Source organism: Ursus maritimus, unplaced genomic scaffold (genome assembly GCF_017311325.1).
Source record: "Ursus maritimus isolate PB19 unplaced genomic scaffold, ASM1731132v1 scaffold_22, whole genome shotgun sequence".
NCBI classification, from domain to species: Eukaryota; Metazoa; Chordata; class Mammalia; order Carnivora; family Ursidae; genus Ursus; species Ursus maritimus.
This window is the reverse complement of record NW_024424675.1, coordinates 25,574,076-25,589,214: the sequence shown is the minus strand read 5'-3', so window position 1 is coordinate 25,589,214 and position 15,139 is coordinate 25,574,076. Positions and strand designations below refer to the sequence as shown.

The 15,139-nt window shown below is 46.0% G+C and overlaps 1 protein-coding gene across 2 annotated transcripts in view; it reads right to left on the bottom strand.

The window, feature by feature from the left end:
- CNBD2 (cyclic nucleotide binding domain containing 2) overlaps positions 1-15,139 on the bottom strand; it is a 56,184-nt gene that overhangs the window by 18,011 nt on the left and 23,034 nt on the right. For both annotated transcript variants that reach the window (XM_008698142.2, XM_040638253.1), the window contains 4 exons: positions 11,438-11,594; positions 10,775-10,926; positions 8,878-9,016; positions 1,180-1,294 (listed from right to left, as the gene is read on the bottom strand). In XM_008698142.2, the coding sequence (XP_008696364.1) occupies positions 1,180-1,294; positions 8,878-9,016; positions 10,775-10,926; positions 11,438-11,594 (563 nt within the window). The remainder of the gene's footprint in view (positions 1-1,179; positions 1,295-8,877; positions 9,017-10,774; positions 10,927-11,437; positions 11,595-15,139) is intronic.

The following is a 15,139-nucleotide window of genomic DNA, read 5'->3' as shown; positions in this document are numbered from 1 at the left end:
CTCTAGCTAAAATGTGGAAGTTCTCAAGTGTCCATCAATGGATGAACGGATACGCACAATGGAATATTATTCAGGCTTCAAAAGGAAGGAAATCCTGACACATCTACAATAGGATGAACCTTGAGGACATTATGCAAAGTGAAATAAGCCAATCACAAAAAGACAAATACTGTATGCTTCCAATTATACGAGGTACAGTAGTCAAAATCATAAAGATAGACGGTAGCATGGTGGTTGCCAGAGGCTAGGGGGAGGAGGAAATGGTTAGCTACTGTCTAATAGGGATACAGCTTCCATTTTACAAAATGAAAAAAAGGTTAGGAAATGGATGGTGTTGATGGCTGTCCAATATTATGAATATTATTTAATACCATCGAACTGTATGTTTAAAAATGGTTAAGACAGTAAATTTTATGCTATGTGTATTTTGCCACAAAGAAGAAAAAAATTGGGTAAAAAAATGTTACGGGATGCAGCTTTTTCTCTGGCGGATTGGCAGCAGAAAAGAGAAAAAAAGAATTGACAGGAGAAGAGAAGGGATATCTCCTGTGTGCCTGCGCATAGGCCCTGGACACACACAAGCTGATTCAGCCTCCCTTGTAACCTGTGGGATAAAGACGACAAACATCTACTGTAGAACACTATCCAGGTAAAGTTCTAAGAGCTTCTGTATTCGTTTGCTTCATTTCGTAACAAGTCTATGAGGTAGGGACCATCTGAGGGCACTGATGGCACGGGGACATGGTCACTTGCCCAGTATCACACAGCTAGGAAGAGAGGGACCCTGGATTCAAATGCAAGCAAGTTTGGCTCCTGGGCCTGTGCTCCCAGCCACTCCACTGCCGTGACAAACCAGACCCAGAGGCTTTAAGTACTCACCAGAGTCACCCAGCTAAGCAGTGAGATTCAAACCCAGCTCTGTCAAGCTCCGGGCTCCTTTCCACCCCTCTCCCCAGGAGCAGCTGACACAAACGGAAAGCTGAAAAAGGAGGAGCTGGAGGGTGGGCAGGAGCCTCACCGGGTGGGGCCATGTGGGCCATGTTTCCACAGCTGGGAAAAGAGGGGATCAAACCAGACATCCTGCTGGGCCTTTCTAGCTCTCCATGTCTAAGAGTCTACGGGCCGGAACTGGAAGCAGAAGGGCCCAGGCGCCCCCTGCTGTGCGCGGCTGCCAGTTACCATTGAGGTGGGTCTTCAGAGGTCTGTTGTAGAGCAGCTCCAGATGCTGCCAGATCCACTTGTAGTAGAAAGGCGAGGTCCCAAGGTCTATGAGACGCAGCACTTCACAGCTGCCCTGGAAACATCAAGGGACACAAACAAAAGGGCTAACCCCTGAGGCTCGGGGCAGGCCAGGCTTTGAAGATAAGCTCTATTGCATCTTACCCCAGTTTACTTGGCTTAATGCAAGCAGTTTTAGGTTCTTTTTTTTTTTTTTAACACAAATGTTATCTATTCATCATAAGTTCAAATAGCTAAATAGGCATGAGAACCAAATAAATGTTGGCACTGGGGGAAAAAATCACCATAGAGAATGTTATTGGGATGAGTGGTGAAATTGACTATGGACTGCAGATTATGTTACATTAATGTTAAATTCCCTGATTTGGATAATTATTCTGCAGTTAATTTCTGACTTTAGAAAATAATCACTCGGGTGCCTGGATGGCTCAGTTGGTTGGGTATCTGCCTTTGGCTCAGGTCATGATGCCAGGGTCCTGGGATCAAGCAGGAAGCCTGCTTCTCCGTCTCCCCCACCCCCTGCTCATGCTCTCTCTGATAAATAAAATCTTTAAAAAAATAAAACTCAATATATCAAGGACATCATCTCACGCCAAGTAACATGGTCATACATTATTGTTTTTAATCCCATATTATTCTATGTATGCCGCGACTTACATATGATTTAAAATAAGAAATAGTTGATCAAAACAAGCCAGACACAAAGAGCACATATTGTATGATTCCATTCATATGAAATGCAAAAACAGGCAAAAGTAATCTTCTGACAAAGTCAGAAGAGTGGTTCTCTTTGGTGGGGGGGATTTTGTCTGGGAAAGGGTACAAAGGAGCCTTCTGGGGTGCTAGAAATGATCTCTACCTTGATCTGGGTGATGCTTACACAGGTGTATACCTATATAACAATTCACTATGCTGTAAGGTTTAGATCTGAGTTCTTTATTGCACACATGTTACACCTTAAGAAAATATTTTTGAAGATTAATATTCAGTTGTATCTAATTTGTCAGTATTATATATAACTCTGTTCTTGCTCAGGACGACAAAACCCCACTTATAAAACTCACCACCTTCCCAAACTCTCCTGCAGTGGGGGTGGCAGTGAGCCAGTTCCAGCTAATGACATATAAGTGGAAGACTGATAGATAAAACTCCTAGGAAACTTATGGTTGTCCTTCCCTATTACCTCTGCCTGAAACTCAGATGTGATGGCCAGAGGTGGAACAGTCATGTTGTGACCACTAGGATGAAAGCTATAAGCTGGGGATGATTAGGGGAGAAGCTAGAAGGAGACTGGGGTCTTAAAGACTTCCTCCAACAGCTTTCTAGCCCTGGATTGCTTAATTCTAGACTCTCAACTGCAAGACAAAATTACTGTTCACTAAGCCACTGCAGTCGGATTTCTATGACAGCAACTTTAACTGATACTCTTGTACATATGTCTTTATGCCCAAAGGGGTCATTAAGGCAGTTCACAAATACTCAAGTTCTCCCCCCAAGCGTAAGGCAGGATTGTCTTTTTCCTTTGAATCAGACATGGCCTTCTTACTTGCTTTGGCCATTTTTCTTAGCAAAGTGACTTCTGATAATCTGGGAATTTTAAAAGCCACTGCTTGATTCTCAACATTCCTTTCCCCTGTCCTATTGACCACGAAAGCATAGGTGAAGACACTGGGTCCCCGAGGGACCATGAAATGCAAGGCCTCCTGCTGATGTGCTGTGATCACGCAGTGGGATGAAGGAATGAGTCTTTGGTTAGTTAATCCACTGAGATTTGAGGATTGCTTATAATTGCAGTATAACCTAGTTTATCCTAATATAATATCCATGTTTGACTATCCCCTTGGTATTGTTTCCTCCAGGTATGTACGTTTTAAATTTCCATACACATTGCCGAACTGCCTCCCAGAAATAGTTTACATTCTCGCCAGCAGTGCATAACAGAGCTTGTTGTATCTTTGTGTTACATCGAAAACTGAGTTTTCACAATCCTTTTAATCTTTCCTAATCTGATAGGAAAGACATATGCCATTTTTTTCTTATTTATTTCATATCTTTATAAAATCTTACCCTTTTTTAGTAGGAACTGTAAGAGACACGTCACAGTTAAGGTTCAAGACAGATTACTGTTGAAGAGGAAGGAGAAGGGATCAAACATTTAATAAGCCCTTATTTACGCCAGGTGTTGGGCTTAGAGGTTTAGTCAACATTCATGCAACATTTATCAACAAGGAACTGCTGGTACCAGAGGAACACAGGTGAATATTTTCCTCTCAGAAAGTCTCTCGTGGGTCTTTAATCCCATCTGTATTGTGTAGAAAACAATTTCACCATGTGCCCCCAAATGATATAAATTGTTAAAAAATGAGTTAATTGTGGGTACTAAGTATGTTTTCTATGCCACCAGGAAATGACCTTCCCTAACTTTCCTGGAATCCCAGGACACGCAGGCCACTCAGTGCTGATATCGCCCTCTAGCGGCCATATCCGTGAACTACAGGAGCCGGGCTACCGAGTCTCCGATGAATACTCCCAACAGCCGGGCTGGTGGGAAATAAAAATGGGAGAAAAAAACAGTTCCTGTAAAAGGGGCAGGTGCTCTTCAACCCCAGCCAGAGGGGGCTGCCTCACAATACAGCCTGGTGTCGACTGATCTTCTGAATAGTCAAAAGAAGCCAGAAATCCGAAATTTTATTTACAATCTTCATAATAACGGTTAAATCAGTTTTCAATAAAACACTGTAGAGGGTGGCTCAGTCGTTAAGCGTCTGCCTTCGGCTCAGGGCGTGACCCCGGTGTTCTGGGATCAAGCCCCGAATCAGGCTCCTCCGCTATGAGCCTGCTTCTTCCTCTCCCACTCCCCCTGCTTGTGTTCCCTCTCTCGCTGGCTGTCTTTCTGTCAGATAAATAAATAAAATCTTTAAAAAAACAAAACAACAACAAAAAAAACCACTGTAAAGGACAAATCCAACTCACCTACTAGCCAGGATGGCCACCCCCCTCACACACCTGCTGTCACTTTGTGACATCTGTATTATTTTTCTCAGAATGAACTTCTAGAGCGCCTGCATTAGACTCACCAGCTGTGCTTATTCAAATGCAGATTGCTGGAGTTAATGAATGAGACTCTGGGGTGAGGCAGAAATTGGTCTAAGAAGCTCCCTAAAGTGTTCTTTATGCTTACTCATATCTGAAAAACCTCTTCCCTTAAATCAGAGATCTCCAATTTTAGTGCACATCAGAATCACCTGGAAGGCTGTTCAAAACAGAGTTTTGGATATTGAACTGCTCTTGGGTAGGCCTGAGAATCTGCATTTTTAGTGAGCTCCCAGGTGATACTGACTGCTGCTGCTGATCCAGCGACAACACTCAGAACCACTGAATTCGAGGATGACTGTGAGCTAAGTAAATCTGCGCTAGACTCTCATCCTTACAGACTTGAGGAGGTCAGTAAAGTCCCACTTTACAGACAAAGAAGTGGAGGCTGAAACAGACTAAGAATGTTCTGCTGGTCAAGATGTAATCATCATGCTGGTTAAAGCAAGTCTTGAACTTTGACCCCCTATCACCCCTGCCCCCCAATCTTCCCTGGCTATACAGTATCAAAAGACCTCAGAGTTAAATCTGGAGACACACGGCATTCTTGGCTTTGGAGGTGATCACCCCAACATTTTAGGAAGGAGAAAGCAGATGTCAGGGAGGAGAAGGGATTGCAAAGTATTGAGGGTGGCCTTCAGGGCTCTCTGCTACCATTCCCTCTGCTAGGCTCTCCCCACTCTCCTCACATGGCCATCAGGATTCTCCAAGCTTACCACACTGTTCCCCGCGGCTGGCAAGGGCCTCACCCTCATCCCCACCACCCTCTGGGTCAGATCCTGTGCATCCAGTCCCTTAGAGTGTACAGGTTGGAAGACATATACTCCCAAACATCTCCCAAGCCTCCTGGCAGCTAAGGAGGTGATTTGGGGTCCCCCGCCTGGATGCACGTGGGCAAGGTCTGGTTTTGGACGGCAGGCCCTCCACGGTGCTCGTGGAGGCGGTGGCTATAGCTGTGGCTTCCGGAACTTGGCAGGAGCAGCAGCACCTGTGACTGTCCAGTCTGGACTTGGACTTGGAGTCATTCAGGGATCACTTTCAGTCTAAGGTCTGTTCCTTCAGGACTCCCCATCACCAGTAGGTCTGTTAGCCATTCAACATCCTACAATAACTCCCTTTCTGCTTACATTTAGCTCGTCTTGACTCTCTTCTCTGGGACTGAACCCAGAATAACAGCACAAATACCCACCTGGTGTTAAGTCTAATAATCGGCTCTCTGGGAAAAGGTATACACATCTATAAATCTTACTCTTACAAAGGGTGTGCTGCACACAATTTATAAATAATAACAAAACAAACTATACTCTGACTGAAAGTTCCATATAGCCAAGTGATTCTCACAGAATGCTGTTGCAGACTCTGGCTGAGTCCTGTAACCATAGCCGGTCTATAGTCACAATTCAACCACGATTTGTGAAATGAAGTTGCATCCGATCCACTCTTTTCCCAATATTAAGTCTGGTTTGTAATCTTCTGGCAAACTACTTCTCACCCTTGTATAAATTATATTCATTAACTGAAACCCCCTCTAGCTTTAGCACTAGTATATTAGAACTTTGCTGGTTCATCAGTGATATAACTCCTATGATGAATCTATGATAAACAGTGTTTAAATACTGGCAAAACATTTCTGTAATTTCCTTCTCTTTACAACATGATGGCTACTGACCCACCCCATTTTCAAATGTAATCTGCTCATAAACATTTTCTCTATAGCTTTCTTAAGACAATCAGCAGAGCTATAAATCAAAACCTGACTCAGGGTGTCTGCTGATTTCCACTGTCCCGCTGGGGCCAATTTTCATCTACCAATGTGAAGTCACTGACTGTGGAGATGGGAAGAGACTTGCACAATTGTACAGTATTTGCACCGGATAGATAAAACAGACATAAATAAACTCCAGAGCACAGATAATAGTAAAACGCAGTAATGTCATGAGGAAATGATGAATTTTCATTATTTACTATCCTTGTTTTCCATATAATATATTTAATCGTAGGTTTATATAATTTAATGTTTAGTAATTATTGTGTCTATTGTCTTGCAAAATTCCTGAAAACTTAATCAGCTCTCACAGACCAGTAGGAGCCAACTCCAGCACACAACCAATCCTGCCCTTCCTTCTGTCTAACGGTCCAACGCTTCAACGGTCAACTCCTCCTCACCTTCTCCAGGAAGACTTTCTTAAAGCCCCCAGTCTTTAGAGAGGTCTCCCTCCTAAATCCTTGTAACTTGAAGAATTTGCACTAATCACTTCGTAGTTGGCCTGGATAACTTGGTACCTGCTCAGAATCTAGTGGAAGAGAGATATAAGGAGAGAGAAAGAGTCTTTTCTATCCTCATATCCCTCCAGAGCATGAACCAACCATGGCAAAAAATCAGCAATGTTTGGTGGCTTGATAGGAGCAACAGCTATATGGGAGGTACTAAAAGTTTGTGGGCAGAAGCCTGACTCCGGCACTTACTAGATGGGTGGCCTTTCCTAAGGTGTCTTAACTTCAACTTCCTCATTTGTAAACGTGGACTAATAATATCTTCCTGATAGAGCTATGGCGCAGATTCGCGGTGAAATGGTACTATGTTCACAGTTCATCAAAGCCCTGCTTGAAACAGCAAAAGACTGGGGCAACCAATCCATCAATAGGGAACTGGTTAGATAAATTCAAGTACAATCATATAGGAAAACATTGCACAAGTGGTTAAAAAAAATATATATATATACATACACACACACACACACATATATATATGAGTGGGTTCTTTCTGGACTGATATGGAACAATCTACAGAAATACTCTTGAAACGGCAAAGTGCAGAACAGCCTGTGTAGCATGATGCCCTCTATGAAAACAAGGAAAGAACATAAACATGTGTTTGCCTTTATATACAAAGAATAGATGCAGGACAGACACAGAAGAAAACGGTGACAGTGACTGTCCCTCGGGAGGAGCACTGGGTGGCAGCAGGAAGAGGTGAGAGGGAGACATTAGTCTTTTGAACCTTTCGAATTTCGAACCATGTGCAAATAAACCAAAACAATTACCAGTGCTAGTAGAACCCCTGGCACAAGAGCAAAGGGTCTCAAAAACAGGTAGTTGTCATGATGATCATGAAAACGACAAAGGCATTGAGCAGAGTCCACAACTGACAGAAAAGTCGACTCAAATTGCAAATCCCAGCCTGAGAAGAGCTTCAGAGTCAGACCTGGGTTGAACCTGGCTTCTGCCCCTCATCAACTGTGTGACCTTGGAAAAGCCACTTAACCTTCCTGTGCCTCAGTCTCCGCCTCTGTCAAATGGGAATAATGGCAGTACCAGCCTGCGCTGGGCTGCTGCGAGGCTGAAATGACACAAAGCACATGGAGCACACAACCTGGGACACAGTAAGCACTCAATAAATGTCAGACTCTCTTTTCATTATCAACCAACAGAGAAGTTGGCACAGGACATAGAGCAATTCACAAAAGACAAAATTTAGGTAGTAAACAAACATGATGAATCTCACCACTCATGAGGAAAAATGTAAATTAAATCCCCAGTGAGGTAGCAGTTGCCATCTATGAAATGAGAAAAGTTTTGAGGGAATGACAGGTGAGCCTGGCAGAGGTGTGCGGTGCTGGAAGCTAGAGAAAGTGGATCCTCTGGGACAGCGACTTGTTCCAAATCCATAAACATGATCCAAGCAATACCACTTGTTTTTTTTTTTAGATTTTTTTTTATTTATTCATTTTTGAGAGAGAGGGCGCATGAGCACAAGCAGGGGGAGGGGCAGAGGGAGAAGCAGGTTCCCCACTGAGCAAGGAGCGCCACACAGGACTCTCCCAGGACCCTGAGATCATGACCTGAGCCAAAAGCAGACGCTTAACTGACTGAGCCACCCAGGCGCCCAAGTAATCCACTTCTGAAAATCTGTTCTGAGGTGATGAGCACATGGGTGATTTCTTCCCTCTATCCAGAACTATGTTTTATAATGTGGTCATATCACATGTATAACTTAAAGATTATACTTTTATTTTATTTTTTGAAAGATTTTATTTATTTATTAGAGAGAGAACACACACAAAGAGGGGGAGGGGCAGAGAGAGAGGGTGAAGCAGACTCCCCACTGAGCAGGGAGCCAAACTAAGGGCTCGATCCCAGGACCCTGAGATCATGATCTGAGCTGAAAGCAGACGCTTAAGTGACTGAGCCACCTAGATGCCCCTAAAGATTATAATTTTAAAAACTGATCTGGCATCATTAAGATTCAAGGGCCAAATGTGTTATTTAAATATGCATCTGTATGTAAATAAGCATGTACATGAGCTCAAGGAGGAGGTACCCCCAAGGCCCTCTTTCTAATTAACAGTGTGTCTCAAAGTTCACAGCAACCCTCCGAGGGAGGGAGGCCAAACTGTGTGGTATGCCATTTACAGCTGGAACACGACGCTCAGAAAACGAAGTGCTGCGGAACAGGGTTCAGCCCCTGCCTGTGTGGCCGCAAGACATTATACTAGGCATGCCTTCCGGGCTTCCACCCCACTCTCCCCATCCCAGCACTCTTACCTTGCTGACAAACATGATGGAGGACGATTCTACAAAGTCTTTTGAGATCAGCTGCCCATAAGGGAACTTCTCCACCTTCCCCAGGGTAACGAGCTTCCAGAGCTTCTCATCAGACAACGATTCAAACAGATCCATCTTCCTAAGGGGAAAATCCTCTTAGAATTCATCGCCCTCCATCATGGAAGGTGCCCAGCTCTCAGCAATTTCCAGAAAGGGAACGTGTCATCTTACTCTTGCAAATGCTTGAGGTGGAGGATTTTACTCGGCCTCCAGTTGCCTCACCCGGCCTGTGCCACCCCCTCCAGCCCTCCCCTCTGCTGCTCCTCAGTCCAACCTCTCTCACTTCCACTCTGCCCTCCAGGGGCTTTTTCCTGGCTCCATGCCCCAATGCTGTGCTCACTAGGCTAGTCTCATTCCAAGCAACTCTGAGAGTTCCCCTCTTCAGCTCACCTGCTGTCCTGTCCCCTAGCCCAGCAGTCCTGACCCTCCCTTTGGTTTGGGGAGCTCGCTCCAACCTCCTCCAGCCTGTTAGCTTCAAAGACTCAGTCCTGTGCCTGATGAATGGGGGATATCTGGACTCCCCTCTTTTTGCCTTTGTTCGCTATGACTGAAGGCCCACCCCACAGTGCCACCCCTTCCCCTGAGCTCATGTGCCACCACTCAGTGCCTTGCCTTCCTCATATGAATCCCTACAGGGCTAACAATCATCTCATATTTTCTCAAATCCCACAGATCACGAGCCCAGAACTCGGGTGACTCGGCATTAAGTTCCATCGAGGGCACCAAGGGGGAGCAAGGTTGGTGCCATGTCCAAAGGAGAAGGGTCTGGGGACACAGGAAGGGAAAGCAGGGTCGCCACAGAGGGAACACCACGGGGCCACACACTTTCCATGATCATCTCATTCAATCCTTACAATGATTTGGGAGAAATGAATCATTATCCCCATTTTACAGAGCAGAAGACTAAATTCAGAGAAGGGAGGTGACCCATCTACAATCACATGGTTGACAAGCCCAAGAGCTGACACTGCAACTCAGTCCTATATTTCCACTGTGTGAAAACAGGAAGTGCTCCCCGCTGCAGGACTAAGTCCTCCCCTCGCAGGCCCCAGTCCTTCTTACAGCTCCTACTCTCTGCACTCTCCCCTGCCCTATAGGGCAGCCCTCTGCCGCCGCACTGCTCTAGAGCCGCACGACCCCACAACCTGTATTTTCGGGGCTGGTGCAGATACTTCATCTGATTTCCATTATTTTCCTAAAGGCGAGTAACTAGAAGTGATACAATGAGCACCTGCGTGTGCCTGGCGCGATGACAACATGGGGATTACCGTGGCAAAAGGGCCACTACGCCCTCACGACCATAAGTGCTTCCTGCCTGAGGGGCAAATAAACTGTAAAGGAGGTACTATGTAATCAAGAATGAGTTTGGCTGGGACTTTACGGAAACACGGGGTATGGCAGAAGAACTGGGGAGCACTCTCTCTCTTCTGGACGGCAGATGGGTGGGGTTGGTTAGGAGGTGGGGCGGTGACGCCCAGAGACTTCTGAATTGAACATTCTGGGTACATCACCACCCTGAGGCTTGGTTTCCTTACCTATAAACTAGACAGAACAAGAGAAACAATGTCGCGAGATTGAGTAAGTTAAAAGCGCTGGTACAAAGGGCTTAGTACATGTTAGCTATTCTGTTAGTACCGTCACACAAAGAAGGGACGTTGAGCTGAGACCTGAGGGTATAGTAGGAGTTTGCTAGACGGAGAAGTCTGGTAAGAGGTGTCTCCCACCTCAAGAGCATTCCGGGCAGAGAGAACAACACCTACTGTATCCCACCGGGCCTACAACAGTCAGGCACCTAAAAAATACACAGGGGTTAGATGTTGGCTGATGCTGGCGGTACCTAAAAAATTCAAATTGATGCTGAGCATCTTTCTGGAATTCCTGGTCCAGCTTATTCGCAAGGAAATCTTCTCTGTCGACAACCAGGAATTCTGTTTCTTCCATACAGACCACGGTGGCTCTCCTTACTGAAGGAGTCAGAACGCCCAATTCCTGTTGGGTGGACATGGGCAAAGGCAAGTGAGAGGCTACCAAGCGAGAGGCTACCTCTGGCTTTCTGCCTGCAGCCTTGCCCACCTCTCTTCCTGCTTCCATCAGCCCCCAGAAATCTCTACTCCCCAGACTGTGGATTGTCTGGCCCTGTGCTCCTGCTCATTCCCCACTTCTGGGGGCCCATCACCTCCCTCTTAATATGCTGCTTGTGGAAAAAAGAGTCAACAGGCTTGACCAGACAGAGGAAGCCGGAGGGGCCTCGCTGAGGGGTCACTGTGTCTCTGTGGGGGTTATACAGGGAACACGTTCCTCAGACATCACAGACAGAGGAGCCAGCCTGGGACTTCAGCTAGTCCAGTCAATTGGCCTGTGACCGGAAAGGGCACTGGGACCCACGACAGGGCAGTGACTTACTCACAGGAGAAGGCAGGACTGGGTCTGGCTGTTCTAGCCCGAGTCCTGTTGAGCCCCCAAGCCTGCCCCAGCAAGGCAGACCTTTCCCAGTGCTTACCTCAAAACAATCACCCCTGTGCAACAACGTGGGGTGGGTGTCCAGGAAGGCGCTGCTGCCATCATCATCCTCAGTCACTGCGACCATGCCCAGGTAAATGAAATAAAAGCTGTTGCCCCTCTGCCCCTTCTTGACGATCACGCGCCGGCGACCAAACCTGAGGAAAGACAGTGGCCAGTAGGTATGGTAGCAAGCAGGGAGCCTGGCCCGTGCTACAAGGAGCTCCGCACTGCTGGGCTCTTTGCTCGGGAGCAAGAAGGCACAGGCTGGGATGAAAAGGGACCTCACAAGAGCCCAGCCCCGCCCCCATCAAGCTTGACCTCTCCACTAACATCCACCTAGTCGCCCGCCTCCATCAGACTGAAGCTTAATGAGAACAGAGCCTTCGTCAGTCTGCTTTGGCACACAGGACGTGCTCAGTGAACAGCAGCTGAATAAATGAAGGACCAAATCCTGAAAGTAATGGCTGAGTAGCTAAATGATGGAGACCAGGATCCAAGTCCTGATTCTGTCCCGAGCTGCATGGCACTGGGCACTCACATTCACTCCCTGACACTCAGGGTCTCTTGTCTGTAAAATACAGATGAACACGCCTAGAAAAAAAAATTGACAAATGGTCTTCTAATCCCCAAGAGCTCACTACACAACTGGGAACCATTAGGGTAGAGGTGCCCAGGTCTAGAGCAAACTGGGAGTTAGTTCTTAAGCTCCGAGGGGGAAGATTTTTGCATTTCAAATGTAAGTTCAAATTTCACTTCTTTCAACATTCATTCGTTTCCTTCCTTCATTCAGTAAGTTAAATAAATACCAACTGTGTCTATCAGGCAGAGTGAGAAAGGACAGATTTTGTCCTAAGAATTACGGTCAAGTACAGGAACTAAATTAGGTTTAAAAATGCTTTAAGGGAAAAAAAAGTGCTTTGAAAAAGATAAGCACAGGCGAATTCAGAATCATAGAGAAAGGGAACTTAACCCAGCTTAGGAAAGCCAGAGCAGGCTCCAGGATAGTGTCTGGAGTCTTCCAGGTAGACAGAGAGATGGAAGAGTGCCCCAGGCAGAGAGACCACAATGTCCAAAGGCACAGAGGTGGCCGGAAGCATGGTATCTTGGGGAAAATGGAAGACAGGTAGGTCAGGGGAGTAGTGGGAGAGAAATTTGGCTGTGTCTAATCATAAGACACTTCAAATACTGGGCTAACTTTGGATTTTACCCAGAAGGTAATGGGGAACACAAAAGTCTGGAAAGAGGAGATGGCCCAGATAGCAATGACTAGATGGGAGAAGACAGGCACATTCAGCTGGGAAATGAGACTTTGGGGAGCACAGCTAGTGCTCATCCAAGTCCAGACTCTTGGAGCCGGAGCTGGAAAGACCCTCAGGAACCATCTAGCTGGATCCACATTACTAAGATGAGGGAAGTGGGACCTAAGGAGCCCCAGGCTTGCTGAAGGCAAGGTCACACCTGAGTCACACCTGAGTCAGCACTAGACCCCAAATCTCCCGTAGCAGACATCTGTGGCTTTTGCTGCCAACCATCAGGTCACCTTTTCCACCAACCACACCCTGACTTCACTTTGGGGAAAACACCTTTTCTTGACTCTCAGACAATCCGTCATCTTGCTGCCACAAGAGAAAGTCTGGTGGAGAAGGTGGTTTATGAGAATGGAGAGTGAGGAGGTGGAGAGAGACAGACAGGTACTGGGTCCTGGGGACACTGGATCCCTGCCGGCTGAGCCAGAAGCTGGAGAACTATCCCAGGACTTTTCAGATGCGCGGGCCACCCATGCATTCCCTACAGCTAGGTTTTCTGTCCCTTGTGACTGAAAGAATCCTGTTTAATCTGCTCATTTCCAGTCCCAGAAATAATCAACTAGCTGAAGAGGGCTTTAACAGTCACCACCTCTTCATCCTCACACAAACCCATAAAATCTGTATGGGTAGCCTTGTTACATGGACGAGGATACTGAGGCTCAGAGAGGTTAAGTGGCTAGCCTGAGGTCACACCTCAGAGTGGCAGATGCAGCATCACATTCCAGAGCTTCTACCGCCATGATTCTTTTTCTTTGCATGATACCATTCTGCCTCCTATGGAATCTTACTTTAAGACAGTGGTGAGTTGCTCTTCTTTATTGGGCTAGAACAAAGCAGATGGTTCCCTTCACCTGAAATGTTCTTGTCTATACTTCCACTTGTCAAATATACCCATCAAATGCCACCCCTTCTGTAAATCTCCTTTGGCCAAGCCAGCTGGAGGGTCCCCTCCTCTCCCAGGCTTATTGCCTGTAAACAGATCCTGTGCAGGTCATAACAGGCCTTAATCTATAGCTAGTTGTGATTATGGGACCTGGGACCTCCATGAAGGAAGACACCAGGGCACAGACCTATAGCACCCTTACAGCCTAGATTTTCAAGACAGGCCTTACCTCAAATATTCTGCTAGGCTGCCTCTCTTAAGCCACCGAAATGTCCAAGAAATGGCAATATTTCCACACACACCTCTTAGACTTCTCTCGTACAAGGTATTTATACGGTACTTTTTGTGTTATGGACCCTTTGACAATCTGGTCTTCACAGAATAATGTTTTAAATATATAAAATAGGGGCGCCTGGGTGGTTCAGTCAGTTAAGCGTCTGCCTTCGGTTCAGGTCATGATCTCAGGGTCCTAAAATCGAGCCCTGTGGCGGGCTCCCTGCCCAGCGGAGAGTCTGCTTCTCCCTCTCCCTCTGTTCCTCCCCCCTGCTGCTCGTACTCTCTCTCTCTCAAAAAAATAAAAATCTTTAAAAAAATGTTAAAAATATATATATTTATTTATATAAATAAAATAAAATACAGCATAAACAGTTAATAATTGCCTTTTAAAACCCAAATTGTGGGGGCACCTGGGTGGTTCAGTCAGTTAAGAGTCTGACTCTTGATTTTGGCTCAGGTCATGCTCTCAGGGTCATGAGATCAAACTCCGGATGGGACTCTGCGCTCAGCAGGGGTCTGCTTCAGATTCTCTCCCTCTGCCCCCCGCCCTCCCCCTTCCCCCCACGCCCCCTCATGCTCATGCACACGCACTTGTGTGCACTCTCTCTCTCTCTCTCTCTAAAATAAATAAATAAGTCTTTAAAAAACAAACGAACCCCAATTGTGATCTAGCAATATACGTGCGTCTCTATCAAGGCACTGAATAACAAGACCGAGCAGCAGATCTAATTACTACCATAATTTCAAAGATGTGATGAATATAAATTATTTTTTGAGAAACCTGCAACAATATGAATGTGTAATCTTCGTGATTTCTTTTGGTGAAAAAGTCACAGGAATAGCTAATACTATAGTGGTTCATTACCTACATCCACGATTAAAGGAAATGATAAATTTTAGTTAGAGGTTAACGAAAACAGATATAAATTTTTTCTTCTCCAAGTTCACAGACCCTTGCCCTAGCTCCTATCTGGACATAGCACAATCACCTGTGACCCACTGTGGCTTTTAGGGCTCGGATTTGAGTCTCAGCTCTACCCCCCATTACTTGGGTGACAGAGTCTGAGTCATTCTTACCCTCTGAGCCTCTACTTCCTCATCTCAAAGAGGAGGGAACTGGACCAGATCCTTTCTGAGGTTCCTACCAGAGCCTCTCCAGATCCAGCGGCTCCTTAATCCTGGGTAGACTAGCAATAAATGAAGGAGATCAAGCATGCTACAACCATAACAATGA